This window comes from Telmatherina bonti, assembly GCF_933228915.1.
Source record: "Telmatherina bonti genome assembly, chromosome: 16".
Classification (NCBI taxonomy): domain Eukaryota; kingdom Metazoa; phylum Chordata; class Actinopteri; order Atheriniformes; family Telmatherinidae; genus Telmatherina; species Telmatherina bonti.
Window position 1 is genome coordinate 3,533,272 of NC_136614.1, and position 15,534 is coordinate 3,548,805.

The 15,534-nt window shown below is 50.2% G+C and overlaps 1 protein-coding gene across 1 annotated transcript in view; it reads left to right on the plus strand.

The window, feature by feature from the left end:
* Positions 1-4,181: 4,181 nt before the first annotated feature.
* Positions 4,182-15,534, plus strand: part of cfap61 (cilia and flagella associated protein 61) — a gene marked incomplete at both ends in the record, with an annotated part of 124,152 nt that continues 112,799 nt past the window's right edge. Inside the window, 2 exons of the mRNA XM_079255675.1 lie at positions 4,182-4,304; positions 4,434-4,522. Coding sequence (XP_079111801.1) covers positions 4,182-4,304; positions 4,434-4,522 — 212 coding nt within the window. The remainder of the gene's footprint in view (positions 4,305-4,433; positions 4,523-15,534) is intronic.

Below are 15,534 nucleotides of genomic sequence, written 5' to 3' on the forward strand. Positions count from 1 at the left end.
TACTACTGTAATACATATCAGTTAGTAGTACTACTTTAGTACACGACTGTTAAGTAGTACTACTGTAGTACATGTCTGTTAGTAGTACTACTGTAGTACATGACTGTTAAGTAGTACTACTGTAGTACATGACTGTTAAGTAGTACTACTGTAGTACATGACTGTTAAGTAGTACTACTGTAGCACATGTCTGTTAGTAGTACTACTGTAGTACATGACTGTTAAGTAGTACTACTGTAGTACATGTCTGTTAGTAGTACTACTGTAGTACATCACTGTTAAGTAGTACTACTGTAGTAAATAACTGTAAATAGTACTACTGTTGTACGTCTGTTAGCAGTACTACCTTAGTAAATGACTGTAAATAGTACTACTGTAGTACTTGTCTGTTAGTAGTACTACCTTAGTAAATGACTGTAAATATTACTACTGTAGTACATTTCTGTAAGTAGTACTATTGTAGTAAATGACTGTAAATATTACTACTGTATGACGTCTGTCAGTAGTACTACTTTAGTACTTGACTGTTAAGTAGTACTACTGTAATACATTACATTTAGTCGTAGTACTGTAGTAAATGACTGTTAGTCGTACTACTGCAATAGATGTCTGTTAAGTGATACTACTGTAGTACATGACTCTTAGGTAGTACCACTGTAATACATTACTGTTAAGTAATACTACTGTAGTAAATCACTGTTAAGTAGTACTACTGTAATACATGACTGTTAGTCGTACTACTCTAGTACATGTCTGTTAGTAGTACTACCGTAGTATATGACTGTTAAGTAGTACTACTGTAATACATGTCTGTTATTGGTACTCCTGTAGTACGTCTGTTAGTAATACTACTGTAGTAAATGACTGTAAATAGTACTACTGTAGTTCATGTCTGTTAGTAGTACTACCTTAGTCAATGATTGTAAATACTACTACTGTAGTACATGTCTGTTAGTAGTACTACTGTAGTAAATGACTGTAAATATTACTACTGTTGTACATGTCTGTTAGTAGTACTACTGTAGTACTTGACTGTTAAGTAGTACTACTGTAATACATTACTTTCAGTAGTACTACTGTAGTAAATGACTGTTAGTCGTACTACTGCAGTACATGTCTTTTTGTGGTACTACTGAAGTACATGACTGTTAAGTAGTACTACTGTAATACATGTCTGTTATTGGTACTACTGTAGTACATGACTGTAAATATTACTGCTGTAGTACATAACTATTAGTACTAATGTAGTACATGTCTGTTAGTAGTACTACCTTAGTCAATGATTGTAAATACTACTACTGTAGTACATGTCTGTTAGTAGTACTACTGTAGTAAATGACTGTAAATATTACTACTGTTGTACATGTCTTTTAGTGGTACTACTGAAGTACATGACTGTTAAGTAGTACTACTGTAATACATGTCTGTTATTGGTACTACTGTAGTACATGACTGTAAATATTACTGCTGTAGTACATAACTATTAGTACTACTGTAGTAAATGAATGTTAGTAGTACTACTGTAGTACATGACTGTTAGTAGTACTACTGTAGTACATGACTGTTAAGTAGTACTACTGAAATACATGTCTGTTATTGGTACTACTGTAGTACATGTCTTTCAGCAGTACTACCTTAGTAAATGACTGTAAATAGTACTACTGTAGTACATGTCTGTTAGTAGTACTACCTTAGTAAATGACTGTAAATATTTCTACTGTATTACATGTGTGTAAGTAGTACTACTGTAGTAAATGACTGTAAATATTACTACTGTATTACATGTCTGTTAGTAGTACTACTGTAGTACATGACTGTTAAGTAGTACTACTGTAGTACATGTCTGTTATTGGTACTACTGTAGTACATGACTGTTACTGGTACTACTGTAGTAAATGACTGTTAGTAGTACTACTGTAGTAAATGACTGTAGTACTGTTGTTCCTCTCATCCAAAGCATGTGAACAATGTGGCATGCGGTGTGACGCTACAGCGAGCGTTGTGTGTGTAAACCGGTCTTCTGTTGAGGCAACTTTTAAAATTTTGTGATGAAGTCATAGGCGGGTATACTGTTTGCTGAAGAAAGTCGGTAAAAGTCTCGGTCTGCACTATACGCTGTAAAAATAATAGTCCTGGTGTGCATGCCGCAGTAAAAAGTAGTACCGGTACGCAGTACACTGTAAAAAGTAGTACCGGTACACACTACGCTGTTAAAAGTAGTACCGGTACGCACTGCACTGTAAAAAGCAGTACCGGTACGCACTGCACTGTAAAAAGCAGTACCGGTACGCACTGCACTGTAAAAAGCAGTACCGGTACGCACTGCACTGTAAAAAGCAGTACCGGTACGCACTGCACTGTAAAAAGTAGTACCGGTACGCACTGCACTGTAAAAAGCAGTACCGGTACGCACTGCACTGTAAAAAGCAGTACCGGTACGCACTGCACTGTAAAAAGCAGTACCGGTACGCACTGCACTGTAAAAAGCAGTACCGGTACGCACTACACTGTAAAAAGTAGTACCCGGAGGCACTACACTGTAAAATGTAGCCCTGGTACGCATTACACTGTAAAAAGTAGTACCGGTACGCACTGCACTGTAAAAAGCAGTACCGGTACGCACTGCACTGTAAAAAGCAGTACCGGTACGCAGTACGCTGTAAAAAGTAGTACCCGTACGCACTACGCTGTAAAATGTAGTCCTGGTACGCACTACGCTGGAAAATGTAGCCCTGGTACGCACTACGCTGGAAAATGTAGCCCTGGTACGCACTACGCTGGAAAAAGTAGTACCCGGAGGCACTACACTGTAAAAAGCAGTATCGGTACGCACTACGCTGTAAAATGTAGTACCGGTACACACTGTGTTGTAATAATCAGTACCGGTACGCACTACGCTGTAAAAAGTAGTACCGGTACGCACTACACTGTAAAAAGTAGTACCCGTACGCACTACACTGTAAAAAGTAGTACCCGTACGCACTACACTGTAAAAAGTAGTATCGCTACGCACAAAGGGATAAAATTTAAAAGTGCCGGTACTGCGTGCCGGCCCATTTAAAGCACTGAATATGGCTGCACACAGACGCCGTCATGTATGTTAGGGGGCTGGAGGAACAAAAGCTCACAGCAGCTTGCTGATGATCCTTGGACTGATTTCCAAGAACCCCACTGGGGGCTGGGGTTAGTTTTCTCAGGAGCCCCCCACCCCCACACGTGTTCATGGCAGCATATGGCAGATCCGAGCTGATATGTGGCCAAGACATGCTCTCACTGCACGTCATGTCCAGACATCTGAAGCAAGTTGGGCTGTTTGTCTGATTATGTTCTGCAGTCAGACGCCGTCCCAGAGGAGCTGGTTGCTCCATCACACATCTACCGTAAACATCATGTGTGTTAAATCCAACAGGAGGATTTTCTCCATCTCAGATGTGTCATGTTATGATGGAGGAAAAAGCTCTGCAGTGCTTTAGAAAATGAGACCAAATGGGTGTAGAATGTGGTGTGGTCTAGGTTAGTTTCTGCACTTTCAGTCTGACGTCTGAATAAACACCTTCATCATCACCACCCAAGAAATATAACTCAACAGCATGACATACTGCAGTCCAGAAGATGCTAACATGTTTTACAGCAGCAATGCTAACATGTTTCAAAGCAGCAATGCTAAAATATTGCATAGCAGCAATGCCAGTATCGTTGATAGTAGCAGTGCTAACATGCAGCATATCAAGAATGTGAACATTGGATAGCAGTAATGCTAATATCCAGCATATCAACAATGCTAACACTGGATAGCAGTAGTGTCAATATGCAGCATTTAAAAAATGCTAACGTTGGATAGCAGTTATGCTAATCTGCAGCATATCAACAATGCTAACATTGGATAGCAGTAATGCTAATATTTAGCATATCAACAATGCTAACATTGGATAGCAGTAATGCTAATATTTAGCATATCAACAATGCTAACACACCCCTTCCCTCCAACTATGGGGTTACTTTACTCCGAAAGATGACTTTACTAAATTAGTTTTTAGGATTAATAAAGTATTTTTCATTTCATTTACTCATTCGTAAGACTATTTTACTTGTTCCTAGGACAACTTCACTCATTTGTAGGACTGCTTGCCCTGCAGGTGGACGGAGTTGTGGTTGGTTTCTTCTCGTTTGTTGGTGTTGCTATGAAGCAGCTTCATGGGAAGTTTGACCTCAGTGGGTTTGATGGTCTGAACAAGGTGCAGCAAGATGACCAGGATGGACGTGAAGAGGAACTCAGACCAACCAAAACTCCACAGACTCAGGAGGTAACTGAGCTGCCGTCAGACAGGAGTAATTCCAGCCAATAGGAGCAGCTGCTGTGGCTAGAAGTGTCTACATAGCAGGCAGGTTTTCTCTAGACTCAGTAATGTGTTCATCACCCTTCATCTTACCAGGAGGAGCTCCAGCTGACCGGAGGGCCATCACAGATACCCACAGTTCTCTCTATTAACTTCCTGACTTTTGACAAGTTCTATGAGATGAGGTAAGATTGAAATGAAACAGCAAATAGACATGAAGAGTTCGCATATATCCTTGTGAAAAGTTGTCATTGCACCCTGGAAGTCTGTGAGAAGCCGAAATGCTGCAGAGAAGCTTCTGGACTTGTGTTTTTGGTTTCTGGGGATGGCTCATCCTCATTCTGGACCTCCAAGACTTTCAGGTTGACCTGCTGAAAACCGTGTTGAAGTATCTGGGTTTATCTACCGAACCTGCTTAGACTCCTCAGGCAGTTTCACATCCATCTGGAGCTTCAGGCAGGGAAACACCTCAGCAGCCGTTACCACCTGGGTAATCTGATTACACTTACAATGCAGTCTGGAGAACCTCACAGTAGAACAGGGTCCTGTCTGTAGTACCGGGTCCTGATTGTATAACCGGGTCCTGTCTGTAGAACCGGGTCCTGTCTGTAGAACCGGGTCCTGATTGTATAACCGGGTCCTGTCTGTAGAACCGGGTCCTGACTGTATAACCGGGTCCTGTCTGTAGAACCGGGTCCTGACTGTATAACCGGGTCCTGTCTGTAGAACCGGGTCCTGACTGTATAACCGGGTCCTGTCTGTAGAACCGGGTCCTGATTGTATAACCGGGTCCTGTCTGTAGAACCGGGTCCTGATTGTATAACCGGGTCCTGTCTGTAGAACCGGGTCCTGACTGTATAACCGGGTCCTGACTGTAGAACCGGGTCCTGATTGTATAACCGGGTCCTGTCTGTAGAACCGGGTCCTGTCTGTAGAACCGGGTCCTGATTGTATAACCGGGTCCTGTCTGTAGAACCGGGTCCTGACTGTAGAACCGGGTCCTGTCTGTAGAACCGGGTCCTGATTGTATAACCGGGTCCTGTCTGTAGAACCGGGTCCTGATTGAATAACCGGGTCCTGTCTGTAGAACCGGGTCCTGACTGTATAACCGGGTCCTGTCTGTAGAACCGGGTCCTGATTGTATAACCGGGTCCTGTCTGTAGAACTGGGTCCTGTCTGTAGAACCGGGTCCTGACTGTATAACCGGGTCCTGTCTAGAACCGGGTCCTGATTGTATAACCGGGTCCTGTCTGTAGAACCGGGTCCTGACTGCATAACCGGGTCCTGTCTGTAGAACCGGGTCCTGTCTGTAGAACCGGTTCCTGTCTTTAGAACCGGGTCCTGACTGTATAACCGGGTCCTGTCTGTAGAACCAGGTCCTGTCTGTAGAACCGGGTCCTGACTGTATAACCGGGTCCTGTCTGTAGAACCGGGTCCTGTCTGTAGAACCGGGTCCTGATTGTATAACCGGGTCCTGTCTGTAGAACCGGGTCCTGTCTGTAGAACCGGGTCCTGACTGTATAACCGGGTCCTGTCTGTAGAACCGGGTCCTGTCAGTAGAACCGGGTCCTGTCTTTAGAACCGGGTCCTGACTGTAGAACCGGGTCCTGTCTGTAGAACCAGGTCCTGTCAGTAGAACCGGGTCCTGTCTTTAGAACCGGGTCCTGTCTTTAGAACCGGATCCTGACTGTATAACCGGGTCTTGTCTGTAGAACCGGGTCCTGTCTGTAGAACCGGGTCCTGTCAGTAGAACCGGGTCCTGACTGTATAACCGGGTCCTGTCTGTAGAACTGGGTCCTGTCAGTAGAACCGGGTCCTGTCTTTAGAACCGGGTCCTGTCTGTAGAACCGGGTCCTGACATTAGAACAGGGTCCTGTCTGTAGAACCAGGTCCTGTCAGTAGAACCGGGTCCTGTCTTTAGAACCGGGTCCTGTCTGTAGAACCTGGTCCTGACATTAGAACAGGGTCCTGTCTGTAGAACCAGGTCCTGTCTGTAGAACCGGGTCCTGACTGTAGAACCGGGTCCTGTCTGTAGAACCAGATCCTGTCTGTAGAACCGTGTCCTGACTGTAGAACCGGGTCCTGACTGTAGAACCGGGTCCTGTCTGTAGAACCAGATCCTGTCTGTAGAACCGTGTCCTGACTGTAGAACCGGGTCCTGACTATAGAACCGGGTCCTGTCTGTAGAATCGGGTCCTGTCAGTAGAACCGGGTCCTGTCTTTAGAACCGGGTCCTGTCTGTAGAACCGGGTCCTGACATTAGAACAGGGTCCTGTCTGTAGAACCAGGTCCTGTCTGTAGAACCGGGTCCTGTCTGTAGAACCGGGTCCTGTCTGTAGAACCGGGTCCTGTCTGTTGAATCGTGTCCTGTCAGTAGAACTGGGTCCTGTCTTTAGAACCGGGTCCTGTCAGTTGAACCGGGTCCTGACTGTAGAACCGGGTCCTGACTGTAGAACCAGGTCCTGACTGTAGAACCGGGTCCTGTCTGTAGAACCGGGTCCTGACTGTAGAACCGGGTCCTGACTGTAGAACCGGGTCCTGACTGTAGAACCGGGTCCTGTCTGTAGAACTGGGCCCTGACTTTAGAACCAGGTCCTGACTGTAGAACCGGGTCCTGTCTGTAGAACCGGGTCCTGTCTTTAGAACCGGGTCCTGACTGTAGAACCGGGTCCTGTCTGTAGAACCGGGTCCTGTCTTTAGAACCAGGTCCTGTCTGTAGAAAATGGTCCTGTCTGTAGAACCGGGTCCTGACTATAGAACCGGGTCCTGTCTGTAGAATCGGGTCCTGTCAGTAGAACCGGGTCCTGTCTTTAGAACCGGGTCCTGTCTGTAGAACCGGGTCCTGACATTAGAACAGGGTCCTGTCTGTAGAACCAGGTCCTGTCTGTAGAACCGGGTCCTGTCTGTAGAACCGGGTCCTGTCTGTAGAACCGGGTCCTGTCTGTTGAATCGTGTCCTGTCAGTAGAACTGGGTCCTGTCTTTAGAACCGGGTCCTGTCAGTTGAACCGGGTCCTGACTGTAGAACCGGGTCCTGACTGTAGAACCAGGTCCTGACTGTAGAACCGGGTCCTGTCTGTAGAACCGGGTCCTGACTGTAGAACCGGGTCCTGACTGTAGAACCGGGTCCTGTCTGTAGAACTGGGCCCTGACTTTAGAACCAGGTCCTGACTGTAGAACCGGGTCCTGTCTGTAGAACCGGGTCCTGTCTTTAGAACCGGGTCCTGACTGTAGAACCGGGTCCTGTCTGTAGAACTGGGCCCTGACTTTAGAACCAGGTCCTGACTGTAGAACCGGGTCCTGTCTGTAGAACCGGGTCCTGTCTTTAGAACCGGGTCCTGACTGTAGAACCGGGTCCTGTCTGTAGAACCGGGTCCTGTCTTTAGAACCAGGTCCTGTCTGTAGAAAATGGTCCTGTCTGTAGAACCGGGTCCTGTCTGTAGAACCGGGTCCAGACTGTAGAACCGGGTCCTGTCTGTAGAACCGGGTCCTGTCTGTAGAACTGGGCCCTGACTGTAGAACCGGGTCCTGTCTGTAGAACCGGGTCCTGTCTGTAGAACCGGGTCCTGTCAGTAGAACCGTGTCCTGTCAGTAGAACCGGGTCCTGTCAGTTGAACCGGGTCCTGACTGTAGAACCGGGTCCTGTCTGAAGAACCGGGTCCTGACTGTAGAACCGGGTCCTGTCTGTAGAACCGTTTCCTGACTGTAGAACCGGGTCCTGACTGTAGAACCGGGTCCTGTCTGTAGAACCGGGTCCTGTCAGTAGAACCGGGTCCTGACTGTATAACCGGGTCCTGTCTGTAGAACTGGGTCCTGTCAGTAGAACCGGGTCCTGTCTTTAGAACCGGGTCCTGTCTGTAGAACCGGGTCCTGACATTAGAACAGGGTCCTGTCTGTAGAACCAGGTCCTGTCAGTAGAACCGGGTCCTGTCTTTAGAACCGGGTCCTGTCTGTAGAACCTGGTCCTGACATTAGAACAGGGTCCTGTCTGTAGAACCAGGTCCTGTCTGTAGAACCGGGTCCTGACTGTAGAACCGGGTCCTGTCTGTAGAACCAGATCCTGTCTGTAGAACCGTGTCCTGACTGTAGAACCGGGTCCTGACTGTAGAACCGGGTCCTGTCTGTAGAACCAGATCCTGTCTGTAGAACCGTGTCCTGACTGTAGAACCGGGTCCTGACTATAGAACCGGGTCCTGTCTGTAGAATCGGGTCCTGTCAGTAGAACCGGGTCCTGTCTTTAGAACCGGGTCCTGTCTGTAGAACCGGGTCCTGACATTAGAACAGGGTCCTGTCTGTAGAACCAGGTCCTGTCTGTAGAACCGGGTCCTGTCTGTAGAACCGGGTCCTGTCTGTAGAACCGGGTCCTGTCTGTTGAATCGTGTCCTGTCAGTAGAACTGGGTCCTGTCTTTAGAACCGGGTCCTGTCAGTTGAACCGGGTCCTGACTGTAGAACCGGGTCCTGACTGTAGAACCAGGTCCTGACTGTAGAACCGGGTCCTGTCTGTAGAACCGGGTCCTGACTGTAGAACCGGTTCCTGACTGTAGAACCGGGTCCTGACTGTAGAACCGGGTCCTGTCTGTAGAACTGGGCCCTGACTTTAGAACCAGGTCCTGACTGTAGAACCGGGTCCTGTCTGTAGAACCGGGTCCTGTCTTTAGAACCGGGTCCTGACTGTAGAACCGGGTCCTGTCTGTAGAACCGGGTCCTGTCTTTAGAACCAGGTCCTGTCTGAAGAAAATGGTCCTGTCTGTAGAACCGGGTCCTGACTATAGAACCGGGTCCTGTCTGTAGAATCGGGTCCTGTCAGTAGAACCGGGTCCTGTCTTTAGAACCGGGTCCTGTCTGTAGAACCGGGTCCTGACATTAGAACAGGGTCCTGTCTGTAGAACCAGGTCCTGTCTGTTGAACCGGGTCCTGACTGCATAACCGGGTCCTGTCTGTAGAACCGGGTCCTGTCTGTAGAACCGGGTCCTGACTGCATAACCGGGTCCTGTCTGTAGAACCGGGTCCTGTCTGTAGAACCGGTTCCTGTCTTTAGAACCGGGTCCTGACTGTATAACCGGGTCCTGTCTGTAGAACCAGGTCCTGTCTGTAGAACCGGGTCCTGACTGTATAACCGGGTCCTGTCTGTAGAACCGGGTCCTGTCTGTAGAACCGGGTCCTGTCTGTTGAATCGTGTCCTGTCAGTAGAACTGGGTCCTGTCTTTAGAACCGGGTCCTGTCAGTTGAACCGGGTCCTGACTGTAGAACCGGGTCCTGACTGTAGAACCGGGTCCTGACTGTAGAACCGGGTCCTGACTGTAGAACCGGGTCCTGTCTGTAGAACTGGGCCCTGACTTTAGAACCAGGTCCTGACTGTAGAACCGGGTCCTGTCTGTAGAACCGGGTCCTGTCTTTAGAACCGGGTCCTGACTGTAGAACCGGGTCCTGTCTGTAGAACTGGGCCCTGACTTTAGAACCAGGTCCTGACTGTAGAACCGGGTCCTGTCTGTAGAACCGGGTCCTGTCTTTAGAACCGGGTCCTGACTGTAGAACCGGGTCCTGTCTGTAGAACCGGGTCCTGTCTTTAGAACCAGGTCCTGTCTGTAGAAAATGGTCCTGTCTGTAGAACCGGGTCCTGTCTGTAGAACCGGGTCCAGACTATAGAACCGGGTCCTGTCTGTAGAACCGGGTCCTGTCTGTAGAACTGGGCCCTGACTGTAGAACCGGGTCCTGTCTGTAGAACCGGGTCCTGTCTGTAGAACCGGGTCCTGTCTGTTGAACCTTGTCCTGTCAGTAGAACCGTGTCCTGTCAGTAGAACCGGGTCCTGTCAGTTGAACCGGGTCCTGACTGTAGAACCGGGTCCTGTCTGAAGAACCGGGTCCTGACTGTAGAACCGGGTCCTGTCTGTAGAACCGTTTCCTGACTGTAGAACCGGGTCCTGACTGTAGAACCGGGTCCTGTCTGTAGAACCGGGTCCTGTCAGTAGAACCGGGTCCTGACTGTATAACCGGGTCCTGTCTGTAGAACTGGGTCCTGTCAGTAGAACCGGGTCCTGTCTTTAGAACCGGGTCCTGTCTGTAGAACCGGGTCCTGACATTAGAACAGGGTCCTGTCTGTAGAACCAGGTCCTGTCAGTAGAACCGGGTCCTGTCTTTAGAACCGGGTCCTGTCTGTAGAACCTGGTCCTGACATTAGAACAGGGTCCTGTCTGTAGAACCAGGTCCTGTCTGTAGAACCGGGTCCTGACTGTAGAACCGGGTCCTGTCTGTAGAACCAGATCCTGTCTGTAGAACCGTGTCCTGACTGTAGAACCGGGTCCTGACTGTAGAACCGGGTCCTGTCTGTAGAACCAGATCCTGTCTGTAGAACCGTGTCCTGACTGTAGAACCGGGTCCTGACTATAGAACCGGGTCCTGTCTGTAGAATCGGGTCCTGTCAGTAGAACCGGGTCCTGTCTTTAGAACCGGGTCCTGTCTGTAGAACCGGGTCCTGACATTAGAACAGGGTCCTGTCTGTAGAACCAGGTCCTGTCTGTAGAACCGGGTCCTGTCTGTAGAACCGGGTCCTGTCTGTTGAATCGTGTCCTGTCAGTAGAACTGGGTCCTGTCTTTAGAACCGGGTCCTGTCAGTTGAACCGGGTCCTGACTGTAGAACCGGGTCCTGACTGTAGAACCAGGTCCTGACTGTAGAACCGGGTCCTGTCTGTAGAACCGGGTCCTGACTGTAGAACCGGTTCCTGACTGTAGAACCGGGTCCTGACTGTAGAACCGGGTCCTGTCTGTAGAACTGGGCCCTGACTTTAGAACCAGGTCCTGACTGTAGAACCGGGTCCTGTCTGTAGAACCGGGTCCTGTCTTTAGAACCGGGTCCTGACTGTAGAACCGGGTCCTGTCTGTAGAACCGGGTCCTGTCTTTAGAACCAGGTCCTGTCTGTAGAAAATGGTCCTGTCTGTAGAACCGGGTCCTGACTATAGAACCGGGTCCTGTCTGTAGAATCGGGTCCTGTCAGTAGAACCGGGTCCTGTCTTTAGAACCGGGTCCTGTCTGTAGAACCGGGTCCTGACATTAGAACAGGGTCCTGTCTGTAGAACCAGGTCCTGTCTGTAGAACCGGGTCCTGTCTGTAGAACCGGGTCCTGTCTGTAGAACCGGGTCCTGTCTGTTGAATCGTGTCCTGTCAGTAGAACTGGGTCCTGTCTTTAGAACCGGGTCCTGTCAGTTGAACCGGGTCCTGACTGTAGAACCGGGTCCTGACTGTAGAACCAGGTCCTGACTGTAGAACCGGGTCCTGACTGTAGAACCGGGTCCTGACTGTAGAACCGGGTCCTGTCTGTAGAACTGGGCCCTGACTTTAGAACCAGGTCCTGACTGTAGACCCGGGTCCTGTCTGTAGAACCGGGTCCTGTCTTTAGAACCGGGTCCTGACTGTAGAACCGGGTCCTGTCTGTAGAACCGGGTCCTGTCTTTAGAACCAGGTCCTGTCTGTAGAAAATGGTCCTGTCTGTAGAACCGGGTCCTGTCTGTAGAACCGGGTCCAGACTATAGAACCGGGTCCTGTCTGTAGAACCGGGTCCTGTCTGTAGAACCGGGCCCTGACTGTAGAACCGGGTCCTGTCTGTAGAACCGGGTCCTGTCTGTAGAACCGGGTCCTGTCTGTTGAACCTTGTCCTGTCAGTAGAACCGTGTCCTGTCAGTAGAACCGGGTCCTGTCAGTTGAACCGGGTCCTGACTGTAGAACCGGGTCCTGTCTGAAGAACCGGGTCCTGACTGTAGAACCGGGTCCTGTCTGTAGAACCGTTTCCTGACTGTAGAACCGGGTCCTGACTGTAGAACCGGGTCCTGTCTGTAGAACCGGGTCCTGTCAGTAGAACCGGGTCCTGTCTTTAGAACCGGGTCCTGTCTGTAGAACCGGGTCCTGACATTAGAACAGGGTCCTGTCTGTAGAACCAGGTCCTGTCTGTAGAACCGGGTCCTGTCAGTAGAACCGGGTCCTGTCAGTAGAACCGGGTCCTGTCTGTAGAACCGGGTCCTGACTGTAGAACCGGGTCCTGTCAGTAGAACCGGGTCCTGTCTGTTAAACCGGGTCCTGTCTATAGAACCGGGTCCTGACTGTAGAACCGGGTCCTGTCTGTAGAACCATATCCTGTCTGTAGAACCGTGTCCTGACTGTAGAACCGGGTCCTGACTATAGAACCGTGTCCTGTCTGTAGAATCGGGTCCTGTCAGTAGAACCGTTTCCTGACTGTAGAACCGGGTCCTGTCTTTAGAACCAGGTCCTGTCTGTAGAAAATGGTCCTGTCTTTCGAACCGGGTCCTGACTGTAGAACCGGGTCCTGTCAGTAGAACCGGGTCCTGTCAGTAGAACCGGGTCCTGTCTGTAGAACCGTTACCTGACTGTAGAACCGGGTCCTGTCTGTAGAACCGGGTCCTGTCTTTGGAACCGTTTCCTGACTGTAGAACCGGGTCCTGTCAGTAGAACCGGGTCCTGTCTGTAGAACCGTTTCCTGTCTGTAGAACCAGGTCCTGTCTGTTGAACCGGGTCCTTTCTTTAGAACCGGGTCCTGTCAGTTGAACCGGGTCCTGACTGTAGAACCGGGTCCTGTCAGTTGAACCGGGTCCTGACTGTAGAACCGGGTCCTGTCTGTAGAACCGGGTCCTGTCTGTTGAATCGTGTCCTGTCAGTAGAACCGGGTCCTGTTTTTAGAACCGGGTCCTGTCAGTTGAACCGGGTCCTGACTGTAGAACCGGGTCCTGTCTGTAGAACCGGGTCCTGACTGTAGAACCGGGTCCAGACTGTAGAACCGGGTCCAGACTGTAGAACCGGGTCCTGTCTGTAGAACTGGGTCCTGTCTGTAGAACCGGGTCCTGTCTGTAGAACCGGGTCCTGTCTGTTGAACCTTGTCCTGTCAGTAGAACCGTGTCCTGTCAGTAGAACCGGTTCCTGTCAGTTGAACCGGGTCCTGACTGTAGAACCGGGTCCTGTCTGAAGAACCGGGTCCTGTCTGTAGAACCGGGTCCTGTCTGTAGAACCGTTTCCTGACTGTAGAACCGGGTCCTGACTGTAGAACCGGGTCCTGTCTGTAGAACCGGGTCCTGTCTGTAGAACCGGGTCCTGACATTAGAACAGGGTCCTGTCTGTAGAACCGGGTCCTGTCTGTAGAACCGGGTCCTGTCTGTAGAACCTGGTCCTGACATTAGAACAGGGTCCTGTCTGTAGAACCAGGTCCTGTCTGTAGAACCGGGTCCTGACTGTAGAACCGGGTCCTGTCTGTAGAACCAGATCCTGTCTGTAGAACCGTGTCCTGACTGTAGAACCGTGTCCTGACTGTAGAACCGGGTCCTGTCTGTAGAACCAGATCCTGTCTGTAGAACCGGGTCCTGACTGTAGAACCGGGTCCTGACTATAGAACCGGGTCCTGTCTGTAGAATCGGGTCCTGTCAGTAGAACCGGGTCCTGTCTTTAGAACCGGGTCCTGTCTGTAGAACCGGGTCCTGTCTGTAGAACCGGGTCCTGTCTGTAGAACCGGGTCCTGTCTGTTGAATCGTGTCCTGTCAGTAGAACTGGGTCCTGTCTTTAGAACCGGGTCCTGTCAGTTGAACCGGGTCCTGACTGTAGAACCGGGTCCTGACTGTAGAACCAGGTCCTGACTGTAGAACCGGGTCCTGTCTGTAGAACCGGGTCCTGTCTGTAGAACCGGGTCCTGACTGTAGAACCGGGTCCTGACTGTAGAACCGGGTCCTGTCTGTAGAACTGGGCCCTGACTTTAGAACCAGGTCCTGACTGTAGAACCGGGTCCTGACTGTAGAACCGGGTCCTGTCTGTAGAACCGGGTCCTGTCTTTAGAACCGGGTCCTGACTGTAGAACCGGGTCCTGTCTGTAGAACCGGGTCCTGTCTTTAGAACCAGGTCCTGTCTGTAGAAAATGGTCCTGTCTGTAGAACCGGGTCCTGACTATAGAACCGGGTCCTGTCTGTAGAATCGGGTCCTGTCAGTAGAACCGGGTCCTGTCTTTAGAACCGGGTCCTGTCTGTAGAACCGGGTCCTGACATTAGAACAGGGTCCTGTCTGTAGAACCAGGTCCTGTCTGTAGAACCGGGTCCTGTCTGTAGAACCGGGTCCTGTCTGTAGAACCGGGTCCTGTCTGTTGAATCGTGTCCTGTCAGTAGAACTGGGTCCTGTCTTTAGAACCGGGTCCTGTCAGTTGAACCGGGTCCTGACTGTAGAACCGGGTCCTGACTGTAGAACCAGGTCCTGACTGTAGAACCGGGTCCTGTCTGTAGAACCGGGTCCTGACTGTAGAACCGGGTCCTGACTGTAGAACCGGGTCCTGACTGTAGAACCGGGTCCTGTCTGTAGAACTGGGCCCTGACTTTAGAACCAGGTCCTGACTGTAGAACCGGGTCCTGTCTGTAGAACCGGGTCCTGTCTTTAGAACCGGGTCCTGACTGTAGAACCGGGTCCTGTCTGTAGAACCGGGTCCTGTCTTTAGAACCAGGTCCTGTCTGTAGAAAATGGTCCTGTCTGTAGAACCGGGTCCTGTCTGTAGAACCGGGTCCAGACTATAGAACCGGGTCCTGTCTGTAGAACCGGGTCCTGTCTGTAGAACTGGGCCCTGACTGTAGAACCGGGTCCTGTCTGTAGAACCGGGTCCTGTCTGTTGAACCTTGTCCTGTCAGTAGAACCGTGTCCTGTCAGTAGAACCGGGTCCTGTCAGTAGAACCGGGTCCTGACTGTAGAACCGGGTCCTGTCTGAAGAACCGGGTCCTGACTGTAGAACCGGGTCCTGTCTGTAGAACCGTTTCCTGACTGTAGAACCGGGTCCTGACTGTAGAACCGGGTCCTGTCTGTAGAACCGGGTCCTGTCAGTAGAACCGGGTCCTGACTGTATAACCGGGTCCTGTCTGTAGAACTGGGTCCTGTCAGTAGAACCGGGTCCTGTCTTTAGAACCGGGTCCTGTCTGTAGAACCGGGTCCTGACATTAGAACAGGGTCCTGTCTGTAGAACCAGGTCCTGTCAGTAGAACCGGGTCCTGTCTTTAGAACCGGGTCCTGTCTGTAGAACCGGGTCCTGACATTAGAACAGGGTCCTGTCTGTAGAACCAGGTCCTGTCTGTAGAACCGGGTCCTGACTGTAGAACCGGGTCCTGTCTGTAGAACCAGATCCTGTCTGTAGAACCGTGTCCTGACTGTAGAACCGGGTCCTGACTGTAGAACC